At 45.1% G+C, this 17,079-nt stretch overlaps 1 protein-coding gene across 4 annotated transcripts in view; it reads right to left on the reverse strand.

The window, feature by feature from the left end:
* ARID1B (AT-rich interaction domain 1B) overlaps positions 1-17,079 on the reverse strand; it is a 455,213-nt gene that overhangs the window by 13,272 nt on the left and 424,862 nt on the right. For all 4 annotated transcript variants that reach the window (XM_024122602.3, XM_055087421.1, XM_055087420.1 and 1 more), the window contains 4 exons: positions 13,942-14,146; positions 8,523-8,661; positions 8,095-8,267; positions 1,957-2,107 (listed from right to left, as the gene is read on the reverse strand). In XM_024122602.3, coding sequence (XP_023978370.2) covers positions 1,957-2,107; positions 8,095-8,267; positions 8,523-8,661; positions 13,942-14,146 — 668 coding nt within the window. The remainder of the gene's footprint in view (positions 1-1,956; positions 2,108-8,094; positions 8,268-8,522; positions 8,662-13,941; positions 14,147-17,079) is intronic.

The following is a 17,079-nucleotide window of genomic DNA, read 5'->3' on the forward strand; positions in this document are numbered from 1 at the left end:
AATGATACTAAGTATAGACAAAACTACTCAAAATTTCAAAACTACTCAAAATTTCAAAGTCCTATGACCCTAAAAGGCTACAAAAAAGAATAACAGGGATGATTTAAGTACTTCTATTAAATCTTAAAATGGGAATGAACAATACATTTATTTCATATTGAGAAATTATAAATGCCATAAAAATAGCATGTTTAAAAGGGCAATAAATTGAAAACTTAAAAACTAAGCTGGTGTAGTTAGTATATTGAATCTTGTAAGAAAGAGAATACTTGGACTGAATATACTCCTAAACTGGTCAAGGAGTGAGAATAAGAAGGAAAATAAATGAATTTTTAGAATATCACATGTAAAACAGATACATGGGAAGTTTTTGCTAATGACATGGATATCTAGAAGGTAGCTTACAGTTAGGAGGAAAAAAATATAATTGACATGAATAAAATTTCAGCTGAACAAGTAACACTTTTCAGAAGAGAAAACTTAATGAGGTAAATCCTAATGTGGTAGAGCCAAAATGACTATCAGACCTAGGCCACGCACTATTCCAGAAAGCATTCTAGAAGAAACAGAAAAGCATATTTGCTTGGGTTCCTTTAAGAATATATGTCCCAGGATGACTGTTCTCCGTTTAATCGCATCAGCCTACCCCTCACCCCTATCCTCACCAAAAGCTTTTCCTGGACCCTCAAAAACAAACCAAACCTTAGTAAAACCCTGATCCAGTACACTAGACATCACACAATGGTAACTGACTAAGGCAGATCTCACAAATAAACCTTCACTAGGAGGTCAGAATGAGAAGTCGAGATTCTTGAGTCACTATTAGAAAGTACCACATGGCTTTGAGCATGGGAGGCTGTGTAACTCAAGAACCAGGCTCATAGAGAATGCTAGAAAGAAACCTTATTTGGTAAAACAGTGATTTTTCAAACCTTTTTTCCTTTGTGTTAAACCAGGGACACCTCACTACTCAACCTACAGCACGTGTACTGAGGAAAGGGGAGCAGTGTGGACGGAGGCCTCGCCCCACGGGATTCCAAGGAAACGATGGAAACCATTGCCTGTCCTGAGAGCTGCCCGTGCAGCGACAGTTAGAAAAGGAGCCTTCTATTGTACCTCCACTGGTTTCCTTAAAAAATGTTAAATTGAAGGCTTTGTTTCTGAGCACTTCTCCGTTAGGGAGGTAACGGACACGCCAACCAAGGGAAGGGGCTTCCGTGGTAAGGACCGAGGTCAGGGGCCTTCTTCACAAAAAGAAGTCCACCCTAAGCCACTGTTTTAGGAAGCAGCTTCCTCTCAGAGACATTTCAATGACTTTCATTCTATCTTATTAAAATAATCTGGGCCAGTGGTGCAACGTTACTTGCCATTTTAATATCAAGATGCTGTCCTGAAAAAAAAAAAAAAAAAAAAAAAAAGCTGCCCTGGCTTTTCTCAGAGATGTTTGTTAAGGAACAAAGAATTCCCTCCATGTTTAAAATGTTCACAGTGGAAACAACTGAAAAAACAACACCTGGAAGACCTTACCAAGAACCACTACCACTGAGCCTGCTGGCAGCCCAGTGCGGCACCACCGCCCAGACCTCGGCCTCTGGGAGAAAGGCAGGCGCTGAGGTCACAGGAGGAGCCAGGTGTGGAAGCTCGAGGCGGCGGTCTCGGTGTGGTGACAGCCCTGGCTCTTGCATCCTGAGGGAGAAGACTCTTGCCCTGGCCAGCCCAGCCCCGGCATATTTCTAATTTGTGCTTTTGGGCACTCGCTAATAAAAATACAGCTGTACTTGGTGGCCTGGGGACAAGGTCCTTCTCCCCAGTCCCGTTACAGCCGTCCACTGAAGGCAGCCATCTGACGCGCACAGTCCTTTGAAACTCCCTCGGCTACCCGGGCTCAGGTGTGTGTGTGTGAGGAGGGCACGGTTTCTAGTGAGTCATCCCATCTTCATCTTGGGAAACACTCACCTCCGATCGTAACTGGCTCCATAGGGAAACTGCTGCCGCTGCCCCATGCCTAGACCGGACATCGCTCCAGACGGGCTCTGGTTATACATGTCCTGCATGCTGCTGGTGGGTATCTGTCCTTGCGTCATAAACGGCTCACTACTGCCAGGCACTGCAATATTTTCAGTAACACACAAAAAATTAAGCACTTTCAAAAGCCAAAGGGCCCAAACATCCCTTTCTAGTTATTGCTGTTATCCTTAATATGACAGACAACAATACCGATGAAAGAGCATAAGGCCTGGAGTCAAGATGGGCCCTGTTGGTGCAGGATTCTAAGATGGACCCCGAGGACCCCCTTCCCCACCCCCGTACACACCTTGTATGAGTCTCTCCCTCTGAGTGTGGGTAGAACCTACGAATGTGATAGGATGTCACTCCCAGGATTATGCTACATCACAGGGCAAAAGGGATTTCACAGATGTAATTAAAGTCACTCATCAGCTGGCTGAGCTAACCAAAAGGGAGAGCACCTACGTGGGCCCTTTAAATCAGCATCTAGAGGTGAGAGATGAGCAAGTCGGAGACACCCTCCCGCTGGCCTGAGAGGCCCATGTGTTAGGGACGACGGAAGCCGCTAGGAGCAGAGAAGGCCCCAGATGACGGTCGATAAGAAAACGGGACCTCAGTCCGACAGCTGCGAGGAAACAAATTCCCCCAACAACCTGAACAAGCTCAGAAGAAATGGAGTCCCGGCTGACAGCTTGATTTCTGCTGTGAGACCCTGAGTTGAGAACCCATAGAAACTGCGAGGGCATAGGTGTATGTTGTTTTAAGCCACAAGTTTGTGTTATGCAGTAATATAGGAAACAAACACAGGCCCAGATCCATACTTATTTGGGTAAGCTGCTGAACTTCTAAGTTTAACTCCTTGTCTATAAAATGTGGTTGGTAATATCATCTCATGGAATGGTTGTAAGGAAGAGATGAAATATATAGAGAGAGTTATTTCCCTTCCCTTTTAGGGAAAACAAAACAAAACAAAAAGTGAAAACCTTAACATAACCACCCATGCGCTGAGTCACTCTAAAATCAGGATGAAGAAAATCACTAGGGAGTTAAGAACAGGTCAAGAAGGGATGAGATACAACTATTTCTAACAAGGGGTAGAGTGTCATTTAGGTCAAATATGCAAATTAGCATTAGCTCAGAGCCTGAAGGAAATTGGGTCAAGCCCAGAAACTAGCCTGTAGGCAAATTAAACATTTTAATGTGAATCTTAATTGATATACAGTACTACCACCACCTGAAAGTTACTTTTATGTTCCATGAGATAAAAGCCGATTAAAATTTTGTGAGCTGATAAAATTTGTTTGGCTGGTAGAGAGGTGCAGATAATGAAGCCTGACACTGGTAGAATGTGTTTTGCTTTGTAAGGTGCTTTCACATACTTTATATCTTACAAGATCTTAAATCAACCTGCAGTAGAACCAGTTTTGAGCTAACTTTCCATTTTACAGCTGTAAAAACAGAGACAGAAATAAGGGGGATAACTAAAGTTAAATAACTTAACTCCCTAACATAAAGAGTTCTTAAAAATCAATAATAAAAAAGACAATCAAATTTAAAAATGGGTGAACACGTCGATGGACATCCACAGGAAAAGACAAATGGCCGCTGAATATATGAAAAGATGTATGACCTCATTTATAATTAAGGAAATCCAAGTTAAAACAACTGTGAGGCTTTCCCCCCTCTCCCAATCTGATTGGCAAATATTAAAACGACTGATAATAATCATTCTTAGTATGGGAGGACCCACATGCTCATGTTAAGAGTATTAAATTGGTATAACTTGCCAATACCTGCTATGATAGGCTATATTTTGGTGACCCCCCCAAAGAAGCACACCTCTGGGTGTTCCGTTCATAGCTTGTGAAGTCCCACCCACTAGGAGGCTGGGCACCGGCAAATGTGATGCAGCAGAGGGTTGTGAGCGGCGGCCAGTGAGGCTGCACTCTTGGAGTGCTCCTTCTGGAACCCGTCTACCATGTCACGAGGCGCCCAAGGAGCTCCATGGGGAGGCCCCGTGGAAAGGCCCCACGGAGGAGGCCCCCGCCAACAGCTCCAGGAGCTCCCAGTAGAGCCTCCAGGTGACACAGCCATTCAAATGACACCCCAGCTCAACAGAGCTCTCCGTCAGGCTTCAGCGGGCAGCGGCCGCCTCAGAGCCCCAGGTGAGCACGTGTGGAGCCCAGGGCCACCCCGCCCATCACAGGACTGTGAGACAGAATCAAGTGCTGTTGCTAAAGCTACTAAGGTTTGGGACAGTTTGTTACAATAGTAGAAGATACTCAGTAGATGAAAAAAGAATTCTTATTCTTTGATGCGGTTATTCTTCTTCTAGGAATCTATTTCACAGAAACACTCTTACAGGTGTGAAAAAACAGCCATACTTCGGGCTTCCCTGGTGGCGCAGTGGTTGAGAGTCCGCCTGCCGATGCAGGGGACGCGGGTTCGTGCCCCGGTCCGGGAAGATCCCACATGCCGCGGAGCGGCTGGGCCCGTGAGCCATGGCCGCTGAGCCTGCGCGTCCGGAGCCTGTGCTCCGCAACGGGAGAGGCCGCAGCAGTGAGAGGCCCGCGTACCGCAAAAAAAAAAAAAAAAAACAACAAAAAAAAGAAAAACGAAACAGCCATACTTCAATAATCACTGCATCATTATTTATAATAGCAAAATATTATGAAACAAACCATCCATTGCTAGAGCATTAAAAAGAATAAGTAAGACTGTATGTGTAGATGCTAATAAATATTCAGCATATGCTGTTTGGGCTTCCCTGGTGGCGCAGTGGTTAAGAATCCGCCTGTCAATGCAGGGGACACGGGGTTCGAGCCCTGGTCCAGGAAGATCCCACATGCCGCGGAGCAACTAAGCCCGTGCGCCTCAACTACTGAGCCTGCGCTCCAGAGCCTGCGAGCCACAACTACTGAGCCTGCGCTCTAGAGCCTGTGAGCCACAACTACTGAGCCCGCGAGCCACAACTACTGAAGCCCGCGCACCTATAGCCCATGCTCTGCAACAAAAGAAGCCACCACAGTGAGAAGCCCGCGCACCGCAACGACGAGCAGCCCCCGCTGGCCTCTCTCTGCAACTAGAGAAAGCCTGCATGCAGCAACGAAGACCCAACGCTGCCAAGTATAAATGAAAATAAAAATAAATACACTGTTTAAGTTAAACAATATATAAATATTCACTTATTGTTCACTTACAAGCAGTTAGTCAATCAATCCCTCAATCGGTGATGGATGAAGTGAGTAGGTGGGCAAGGCAGGCAGGTGGACGGCGGGGCCAAGGCTGCTCAGGGCTGCTGAGTCTTAGACTGGGCTCTTGCATCTACTCCACCACCACACTACAGGTCGGCAGCAGGAGTGACAATACCAACACCAACAACAGGGAGCGTGATAGCCACTGATGTTGGTCATTCAGCGAAAAATCAGAGCGCCACCAAGCTCGCTGCCACGGTATGGTGAACCGAGGAATGGAAAACTTTATTCTAAAGGGGGTAGGGCTGTAAGAAAATATGTCTCCTGTGGGTTTTCTGTTCATCTGCTTTAATTTGATACTAAATATACCAGTACCGTAAGGTAGCAGGTGAGCTGAAAAAGACTGGGGAAATGCGAGGCAGGGCTTCCAGCTGAGCCACTGTACCATTCACACCGTTGATGAAAACACATTGTAGAGCTACCTAGTATCTAGCCAGGTAATCCACAGTCACCCCCCACTCCCACGTTTATTTTCATTATAAAAAAATCAGCGGCATACAGAAACAAAAGAAATAGAACTCTTGCTGTCTAACATAGCATATAGATAGGATATTGGAATAGTTCACAATAACTTTTGAAACCAGGTTCCAAACCTTAATTATTTTTTCCATGTTACTGTCATATTTTCAGAGTCTAAAAATGTTATACATCCACCAACAGCACTAACAGCATGTTCCTTCTCGCATCTCATACCACTAAGGAAGACAGCTAACGCCAACATTCACAGAGCTTTCGAATTTCTGAGCTTATGGATTTACTGCATGTTCTGCAAAATCTTTACTTGGAATAAGCAGCTCGTAAACTTTTTTTTTTTTTTTTTTTTTTTGCAGTACACGGGCCTCTGACTGTTGTGGTCTCTCCCGTTGCGGAGCACGGGCTCCGGACGCGCAGGCTCAGTGGCCATGGCTCACGGGCCCAGCCGCTCCGCGGCACGTGGGATCTTCCCGGACCGGGGCACGAACCCGTGTCCCCTGCATCGGCAGGCGGACTCTCAACCACTGCGCCACCAGGGAAGCCCGCTCGTAAACTTTTTGAAAGGAAAAATTATAGATTATCTTGCTTTGTATAACAGATATCTGAAATACATATGAAATAAATCTCATTTGTTAATTAAATGGTAATATGCCCAACATTTAAAAATTTGAGATTATTCATTTTTATTTTGCATTGCTCTGTAATACTTGTGAAAGCCAAGGCTTTAGGCTTTATGTTTCTCTCTACTCAAGACAGTATCAAGAAATTCATGTACCCCAAACATCTAAATACAGCAAAAGTACTATTATTTAAGGGATCCCAGAATAAGTGCTTCCATAAAAATATTATTCACCATTTTTCTGTATGCTTTTCAAAAAAATATTCATATCATGCCTCAATTTCACAGGACTCAACTGCATCTGGAAGAGTGCCAACATTTGCCACGTGGATGCCACTGGAGGAGCTGAAACGGGCTTAGACGGCTACAGTCTCAGGGCTACGGGAGTGCTGGGGGCTGATACCCACGAAGGAGAAACCCGCCCTGGGTGTTTGCTCATGTCAGTGAGAACTCTCGGTGACCTCGTCCATCCTACAGTTGTCGATACCACTTCTCTGCTTAATGCTCCAAGATTATACCTAATTCCAACGCTCTGCCCAGCTCCAGACATACACTCCACCACTTATCGCCCTGACTTATCCACAAGTCAACTCAGGATTTCCTTCTCTAGCTTGTTCATCTCCCAGATGTCCACACCACAGGTAGTAACAGCCAACCTTATTTCCCTCTCTTTCCCACCTGCCCACACTCAGGTGGTAACATCTTCACCCTCTCAGTCACCATCACTTGGTTCTTCTCCCCACGTTCAGTCCATCAGCACATCCTGTTGTTTCTACCCCCCAACATACATACCGGGTGGTCCCACTTCTCCCTCCCTGCTGGGGTCTGACTCCAACCCATCACCTCTCCCTGGATTATGACAGTGGTCTCCCCATCTCCACCCTCACCTCTCTCCAATATGTTCTCCATAAATGTCCAGTTTACTTATTTATTTTTAACAAAAAACCCAGTCACCTCACTTCCTGCATAAAACCCCAACCTCATCAACATGCCGAGGAAGGCACAAAGGCTCTGCCCCATCGGCCTCGACGTGCTGAGCTTGCCCCCTGCTCTCTGTGCCCCAGGAGCCTTGCACCTCCTCAAACACACCAGTCCCACTCCTGCCTCGGCCTCCCCAACTCCTGGCCCCTCCCCGACTCACGCCCGTTCCCCAGGCCTCAGCAGACAACTGACGGCTCCTCAGAGCCCTCTCCTCCCTCCCACCCTCCTTAGGAGGTGCCCCTCCTTCCATGACCTGCACCCAACATCATTGCTCTTTGTGTCCTTTCTTGCCTGTTTCCTTCCTTCCTTCCATCAGCCACCATCCTTAATCATATACATGTGGTTTAACTTACTTTTTATTTGTTGTTTGTAGACCGTCAGCTCCACAAGGGACTGTCTGGTTTACCAGCATTCTACCTGGCACTCAGCCCCATGCCCAGGTCATGCCATGACGACCACGACACCAACTCCAGGCTGCACTGGGAGCACGTTTGCTTACGATACATGCCAGTCACTCTTCTAAGGGCTGTGTTTACATGCATTAACTCAATTAATCCTTGTGGCCCATTATTATCCCAATTTCTAGGTGAGGAAACAGACGCACAGAGACGCTAAGTACTGTGCCCAAGGCCAGAAATTTAGGAGGCTGGGGAGCTGGGACTCAAATGTGTCTCGAATGGATCAGTGAATCAGTCATGGGATGGCAGTCAGAAGGACACCCTCTGGACCAACCCTGCACAGAGGCCCCTCGGCATTTACCTTTTCTCATTCCTCCAAAGGGGTCCTTGTTGGGCTCGTAGGGCATCCTGCCCATCACTTCTGGCATGCTCATGCCCTGCTGGTATGGGGCGCTGGGAGTCATGGAGTTGCGTTTTGGGAACGATGAATCACTTGCGTCTGAGAATGGGTCGTGAACACTGACTGTACTGCTTCTGATAAGATGAGAGACATGAAAGCTTAACGACAGAGCATTAGTCACCTCCAAACACTTACTGAGAAAATAAGCCAACCTTGAAATCTGTACCTGCAAAAACCATCCAAAGTAAATCATATGAATAAAACTAGTGGTAGTATTTAAAAACTCACTAGAGAACACCGTTGCCTCTCTCTATAAAAAGTTTGCTCCAGAAAAATGAAAAGATGGACAAATCTGATTTTGTATGGCTCACAGAGATGTTTCAACATACCTTCCACCTTGCATTGGGGTCATCTGTCCATGAGGGGTGGAGGCCGGAGTAGGTGGCTTCAGGTCACCTGGAACCTCTGCCATGGAATTACTGCCAGTTGACTGGGGAGTCTGTGGACCTTGCAAGGATCCTGAGTTAGCTGATAGTAGTAGTACCAAGAGAAAACGGGGGAAAATCTAGAGGTTATCAAGTAAGCTCATCCTTGACAGTTATTGAAAAAAAAAAAAAAAAAAAAAAAGGAAAGAAAATAAGATATCATCTTATGTAGAAATAGTAACAATATCCATCACTGGTAACAATGTAGTAAAATTAATTGCTCTTACATTGTTTACAGTGAAAATTAGTAAAAGCTTTTTTTTTTGTAAACTATTTGGCAACACACTTCAGATGTGAGCCATAAAATATATTTATACCTTTTGACTGGGTAATTGCTTTATCCCAAGAAAATAATCTAATATAAAGAAGGTTTTTGGCAGAAAAATGTTTATTTCAGTGTGGTTTATAATGGAGATAATCTGAATATCTGAGAATAAGGAAAAATGGTATGAAAATTTTGGTATATCAATTTGATGGACTATTGTGCTGTTACAGAAACAAATTAGAAAAATAATCTGGGTCTTAGGCAATGAGAAGTGTTTACATTGTAAAGCAATGATACAAATTAATACAGAGCTTTATATCATTTCAATGCCTTCTCAATGTCTGGATATGTCTATGCTGTCATTAATAGTCATCTTTAGAGCTATGAAATCATATTTGTTATTTACAGAACACAAGTCGTATTGGTTTGGAGTTCTTTAATGTCAGTATCAGAGTTACAAGACTTGGCTCTAACTATAATTACATTATAATAACAGAGCTCAGAATTGAGCAGATCTTTTAAAAACTTAAGTGGGATTCTTGCAAATAATTAACCCCACCTGAAAACATAATATTTTAAGGGCTCTTGCTTTATCATTGATCACAGTCTTTAGCATGTTAGGTGTTCAATAGATACTAGTTTCACTTATTAATTAAACAACTACTAATTGAATGGATAAAGTGCTTGCTATATCGGAGGCCGTTTTCTACAGCTGGATGCACCAAAGACGGAAAAAGACAAGAATTCCTGCCCCCATACAGTTTACAATGACTACTTTCAGAACGGTAACCCTAACAAACAGAATTAATGGCTGCTTGTAAACAATAATATTGCATATATTATTATCCATAGCACCTCTCCTATGAAGTTCCAGAGGCTCACCACAGCTACCAGCACCCACACTTCAGAGGACACGGAGTTGAACAAATCACTGGAGACTACGGAGTGCGCTACAAAGGCGTAAGAAACAGCAATGAGCCCGTTGCTTCGCCTGAGAAAGCCTCAGCTGAGCCCAGACTTCGCTAGCGAGGCCAGGTCTGCCGGGTCCTGGGTCCTGGCCGTGTCGGGAATGAACACTGACAACTACGCTAGCCAACGGGGAGCTTGTTCCGTAACATCTCCCCTGGGTGCCTAGGGCTGGAGTGACTCAGGGACGTTCTCACGGGCGCCAGGAAGACTAACTTCAAAAGTAGGTATCTTCTTAGATGTAGATACCTTAAAATAAAAACTTACCAACTCATGCTTACAAACCAAATTTTGGTAAAACCCTGGAAATGCATATTTAAAAAGGAGATATAATAAAAGAAAAAAGTAGAGTCTTTTACAAACGTATAAGGATAACCCTACACATATGACTGTGCCGTAGAGCTGGCAGGAGAAATAACTGGTTTCTTAAATCAAGAAGCAGATTGTACAGCAGTCTGTACATCTTCCGTGCAACATGTCTCACAAGGCTGTGATCTCAGAATGACCCTTATTTACAAGTATTCACATTTACAGCTAATAAGAAAAAAATACAGGAAAAATTCTCCCCTCTTGCCACTTGCCAGTGTGTTTTCCTTTCCTTTTAGGAAAAAAAAAAAAAAGAAGGCAGCCAGGAGGCCGGCTCTCCAGGATATTCCTACCTTGTGCCAGAAGTTACAGATGTATACTCAAAAGTAAACAATGCAAAGGTTACTGAAGGTTAAGTGCATCCACACACTTGAGACTGTACAGCCAGACTCCTAGCTGGGAAGATAATTTACACAGCATGAACCCGGTGCCCCAGTTCTGGCTGGGGTTACGGGAAGTAGGGTGGGGAGAAGAGCAATAGCTGATATGTCCCAGGTCTACAGCGACCAGAGGTCACCCAGAGGGCACCTCTGTTTATAACCCGAGCCCCTTTCTCATTTATCTTCCACTGAGGATTCCCTAGTTGGATCCGTGACAGGTTCTGTGACATCACCCATCAGCTAATAATAGAAATGCAGTCAGCCACCTGCCAGCAAAGATGGATGGGTTTTTGGTTACAGACTTACTAACTGAAAGTGGAGCTTCCTGCCACCTCCCAGCACTCCTCCAGGCGGGTCCCCTCCCCCCCCTCCCCTCCCCCACTCTAGCTTACAGGCGGCCCAGGCCACCTGGGGAGGCGACTCCTGTGGCTGTTCATTAGAACTCCACAAACTTTTACAGTCTGTTATAACAAGAGCCCCGCCGGCACCTCAGAGATGCAACCATACCCCCAAGTCCTTGCTCAGGTTTCATTCAGGAGCCTTCCTCTGGCTGACTTGCTCTAGTCCCCGGAAGACACAGCCTGGATCTCTGGCATGAGAAACCACACAGCCACTCAACAGTGAAGATCCTGGTGCAGCCCCCAGGGCTAAGGGGTGATAGATACCTCTCAGGGGCTGACAGGATTGACTTTCAGATCCGTATCAGCTGCATCAGATCAAAACTGGAATACAGAGGGATGACTTAGAATGCTAAGTCATTAGCACTTAGGATTTAAGTTGGTTCATTATGACCATTTGAAAAAACCATCTAGAATGTTTCTTAGGAATCTTTTAGTTGTTTGCCTGGATGTACTGGTAAGGAATAAACTACAGTTATGCTCTTATGGGAAAAACCGACTTCAAAGAACACAAACTTTGGTTGAAAATTAGTGTATGAGGCCCTGGCATGGCAAATACCTGGGAATAATGTTTCCCTTCTCTGACAATAAAAATGTTTCAGAGGCATTTTCCTTAATGATAGGTCTGGAATCAAAGAGGCCACAATTCACAGACGCTGGAGGAAACGCCTGGCTTTTGGTTGAGAGGCTGATGTTACTCACTACCCTACTGCTCAGTCCGTGTGTCCGTCTCTCTTGCCGAGTGGTGTGCAGAACACATGAGCCAAGCACATGGCCCCGTGCACCCTGCACGATGCCTTCCAGGCCTTGCACTGGCTGAATGGCTAAACTCAGGAAGCTTTCCTCCCCTGCTTCCTGTTTCACAGGACTTGGGCTCCATTTGGACCACTAAGAAGGATGTATTATCAGAAGTGCATCTGCAATCCAAGCTCTTTTGTGCAGTTAAAGCGATAATGTTGCCATAAAAACGGTAGTTTAAAAAAAGGGGGGGAAAGGTAAGAGCTGACTGTGAAGAGAACAGGCCCTGTGCTTTCTGAACTATCTATACCTCAGCAGGATTTCTTGTACTGAAGCTGACGCACGCTGGGGGAGCTATTCTCCGTACAGAAGTGCAGACCATTCACTGACAGGAGTTCTTTCCTGGCAAATAAAATATACCTTTAGATCTTTGCAGACATTGCCACTTTGGTCCCTACACCGTACCGGGTTTTTATTTTGGAAAAATAGTTTCAGAGCTGTTCATAGGCAGCTTGTTAGTGTTGTGAGATTTTTGAAATTAGATTTCACAGTTTTTAAAGTATACCATAACTGGCAAAGGCTGTGAATCTTTAAGGGTGGGGTTAGAGAGGAGGACTTCTCTATTTGTATTTAGAACCAACAGATCTATATCTAGGTATGCTCATTACAAGTGCACCTGGGGCCTAAAAAGTATTTATTTGAGATCTCTAAGTGGCCTTAGATATTAGCATTGCCATCCAGATATCAGCTAGAGGGAATAATTAAAGGAGAAACAACTCCTTTCTTTGGCTCACAGATACCATGTCCTATGTGTAAACAGTTTACCTATTACAATGCTACTTTAAACACAGGTGTAGTAGGTACATCTAGCTCTCTAATGCTAGAGCCAGATGTCTGGGATCAAGGCCCGGTTTTTCCACTCACAAGCAACAATGGGCCAGTCTGCTTAGATTATTTATTTATTTATTGAATTTTTGAATTTTATTTGATTTATTTTTTTATACAGCAAGTTCTTATTAGTTATCTATTTCATACAAATTAGTGTATATCAGTCTGCTTAGATTTTGTGTGCCTCAGTTTTCTCAGGGATTTCAGTACAGTATCTTTATCACAGGGCTAACATGAAGATTAAATGATACAGCACTTAGAAGAGCGTCTGGCGCACTGTAAGTGCTCAAGAAATACTGGCAATGAGCTATAATCATTTGACTGCAGAACAAGCCTCTGCTGGGGGAAGTGGCAGGTACAATCAGCCCCATCTTGTATGTGGGACAGTGTGACTAAGCGTGGACCATCCCAGGGCTTGGACACGGCCAGAAACAGACAACAGAATGATCAAATTTAACTTGAGTGAGGTCACCACCCAGAACTAAGGATGATGCAAGTTTCTTCCCACCTCTAATATCGTATTTATCAGAATATAATGATTCAGTAATAGCAAATTTGAAACACTAACAGGCAGAACAAAAGCTACCGGGAGAGCTGAAACAATGGCAGGGTCTCCAACAGTTGAGTGAAGAGATAGGAGAGAAGGCAGGTATCATCAATATGATTTTGCTTATGAGAATTTAAGCGAATCACCATTATTCCTAAACAGTATTTTAAGATTCCTGACCTTGGGGTCAAAGTTAACTGGACTACTCTTTCTCAGAAATAGGGCTATATAGACCTTTATCATGACAGTTTGCTGAATTCCCTACAAACAAAAACTTGCTTGGCTGGGGACATTAAAAACTAAGTCCAAATTCCATTTTGTTAACGTACAAATCGGAGTGTCTCTGACAGAGGCAGAGCTGGTAGAAGCTGGCTGTTAAATCTGCAGGGTGGTGTTTCCAGTATTAGCACAGGTTATTGGGGAGACTTATTTTGACAGTTAGATGGAATATTTTAAAATAATTGTATAAAGAATAAAGGTATAAAACTCAGAATTCCAAAGTCTACTTTGACTAAAAAAGGTAAAGCAAAAGAACAGTGCCTTCAAAGTGCTGACCAGAAATGACAATACCCCAAATTTTATTCTTTCTTCCCTTAAGCACTGCCAACGGGGTCTAATTAAATAGACAAGACAGAACAGAACACCCCTGGCTCTCTAAGATCCCAGTTTGCTCTGCTTGCTTTACTCTGAGCGGCCTTCTTAGAGCCTGGGAGGAGCTCCACGGGGGCGGGGTCCCCGGCTCGCCCGCCGCTACAGCTGCAGCACCACCACTTACCAGGAGAGGGCGGCTGGAGCTTGGGCTGCTTCTTGGTGTCTCCCGTGCTGAAGACTTCCGGCGGGGGCTCCTCCCCTCGCTCAGTCTTGCACTCAAAGGCAAACAGGTACTGAATATACTGCTTTTTCAGGGAGCTCGCTGCACTGCTTGAAGTACCAACATTTAGGTTGGTTGCCAGCTCACGCCACTTCTTGTTTTTATTAACCTGGCAAAAAAAAAAAAAAAAAAAAAAAAAAAAGGCAGGATCACTGGTTTGCAGCAAAGTGGCTTGTTTAAAGCCAGGAGACAAAAAAAAAGCACTTAATGTCTTGGTTTACTTTTTTTTTTTTCTTCACTTGCCTCTTTTAACTAATGCTCATTACTCCCACTCAGTAGTGCATAGACAGCATTTACAGTTATAAAACCATTAAGGAACCTGCTGATAGCTACATGAAAAGCATTGCTCATGGAGATTCTTCTGCCTGGTGCATCTTCTAATGCCTCACACTCTTCCAGAGCTGGTGCTGTCCGGGCCCAGCAATTTATCTCTGAGCAAATGTACGCTCTCGCTCACACTCATCTCCATACCACCTCTTATCTTAAAAAAAAAAAAAGGAAAAAAGAAAAAAAGAAGGGTGTCTAAAAACTAATATAAGAAGCAATAACAGAACTATTTTGCAATTTAAGTGTTTGAGCCTTAATATGAAAAACAGTATCTTCTTCCAACAGCCACAAGCTTCCGGAAAGATGAGCCTAAAATTTTGGTCCGCGCCCAGCCTCTCATGAGGCTTTCTTGTGGTGTTGGGTGAATAAGGCCCCAACCAAATGAGCCCAACTTAAAAACCCGGCCGAAGCCATCAGCCCTGTCTGAGCTGTGGAGCCACCAGGTCGCTGACATGGCAGCACCTGTGGGCTTGGGAAGGGGTGCACAGGACTACCCAGTGTTCCCGCTCACACTTCGGACGGAGGGAACACAACCGCAAAAAGAGAAGAGAAAAAAGGAAGGAAATCCTCAAATGTTATAAAAGGATTTGAGGAATTACTTTAACCTTTCGATTCCCACATGGGAACACAAGTTACATGACGTCGACACACAAAGGAAACGTGAAGGCCTGCAAATACTTGGGGAATATTTTGCCTTTAGATGTTTCCTGTGTTAAGTAGCATAGGTTAAGGAGACAGAGAGTTTTAATGGAATGTTCAATTTTTGGATTCAAAATTTCTCACGAAGCTCTTTATGTCCATTTACTTAGTACTAAATGGTGCATGATAAACCACGGAATGCTCCTGGGAATGCTTAATGCCATTTTTGTTTCTTAACGCCAGGCTGCAACAAGCAGGCTTGCAATTGCTTCCCAAACAGTAAGCAGAGCGCTGCCTGATATACCCTGAACGAGCTGATCTATCTGTGGCTGCGGCACCTATTCCAACCACATCTGACGGCCGCCGGGTAGAGCGCAAGACGGGGTGTGAGCAGCAGTCCTGCCAAGGAGCTCACCGCTGTGGATCACTGCTACGTGCGAGCAGCTTCACTAGCTGAGCCAGCGGGGTCCTGCTGCCTGACCAACACGGAATGCACACTACTGACAGAGTGAGGAGTCTAGACACTCCCTACGCTTCTGCGATGGGAGCAACCCAATTGTTTAGCGTCCTGGGGAGTCTGAGAAAATCTGTCAGGGGATCTAGGTGTAAAGAAAGACGGTCAGGGGAGTCTATGCCCGTAGGAGAAATGTCAGGGGTGTCTAGGCGCAGAGAGGAAAGGTCGGGGGGTCTATGCTCAGAGGGGAAAGGTCAGGGGTGTCCAGGTACAGAGGGGAAAGGTCAGAGGGTTTCAGTGCAGGAGAGAGGTGTGTATCCTGACCTCTCCCTTCACTGAGCACCACTCGGGCCTGGTCTGCATCCTGCGATTCACCATCTGATCAGGCAGTCTGGAGTCAAGCTCTGATTGCTTCAGTTGTAGGCCTCAGGTCTCGGCTGGGAGGAGGCACCTCAGGGAGGGCTGAGAACGGCCCTCTCCTGCATCCCCAAGAGCTGTGTGGCACTGAGACCAGGGTGGGCCCTCGGTGATACCTGTGGATTAGATGACCTGCCTTTGGACAGTGAGGCCCTGCACCACCTGAGGCCCGCGCAGCTACTTTCATCGGTCTGGGTGGGAGCCCAGGTACTGACAGGTTTTAAAGTCGCCCAGGTGATGCTAATGAACAGCTAGGTCTGAGAACTACGGGCAGATGAAAGGGCTTGCGTTTTGCAATCAGACAGACCTGGCCTCACCACCTAGCCTGAGAATCCCTGGGCCACAACATTGTACAGTCGGCCTTCCATGTCCCTGGGTGATGCATTTGTGAATTCAGCCAACTTCAGATTCAAAGTGTTAAAAAAAAAAAAAAAAAAAAAAAAAATTCCAGAAAGTTCCAAAAATCAAAACTTGCATTTGTACCGGCAACTATTTAGGTAGCATTGCATTTTATTGGATATTATAAGTAATCTAGAGATGATTCAAAGTATACGGGAGGTTGTGTGTAGGTGATATAAATAAGGGACTCGAGCTCTGAGGATTCTGGTATCTGTCGGGGTCCTGGAACCAATCCCCCATGGATCCCAAGGGACGGCAGTACTTCATCTTGTTACATCTCTTCTTCAGGGCCGATGACCTTGCATTTCATGGGTATTGAGAAAAAAAGTGACAAGAAAAAGCACAGTGCCCAGAACGCAGTGGGCACTCACCCCTTAGGACACTTTCCCCCGTTCTACTTCGGGACATGAACACACAAACCAGACCCAATGCTAAAAACTGGGCTGAGACTGGTGAGCGAAGTGTGGCCTCTAGGGTACAAAACTGAAAGGGGAAGTGCAGGGGAGGCATCTGCACACCCCCAAAAGAGCGCCTCCTGGAATTCTGCACTCTGGGCGCCACTTCTGCCCTTGCCAGTCTCAGCCCCGTGAAAAAGGGACAGCACTGCTCTTCTTGTCGCCCAGGTATAGTGGACGTGGTCTTGGAAGTATGACTTAGTTTTCTTGCTAAATTGCTCTGGATAGAGGGAAACAGTGAATTTGATTTACATCTAATCTAGACAATTTAGTCATTTGCAAAACATTTTTACTTACTATGAAATTCTGACAGATTCAGTAGAATTCTGGAGCTGTCAGGGACCCAAAAGC

The sequence above is a fragment of the Physeter macrocephalus genome, chromosome 10, assembly GCF_002837175.3.
Source record: "Physeter macrocephalus isolate SW-GA chromosome 10, ASM283717v5, whole genome shotgun sequence".
NCBI classification, from domain to species: Eukaryota; Metazoa; Chordata; class Mammalia; order Artiodactyla; family Physeteridae; genus Physeter; species Physeter macrocephalus.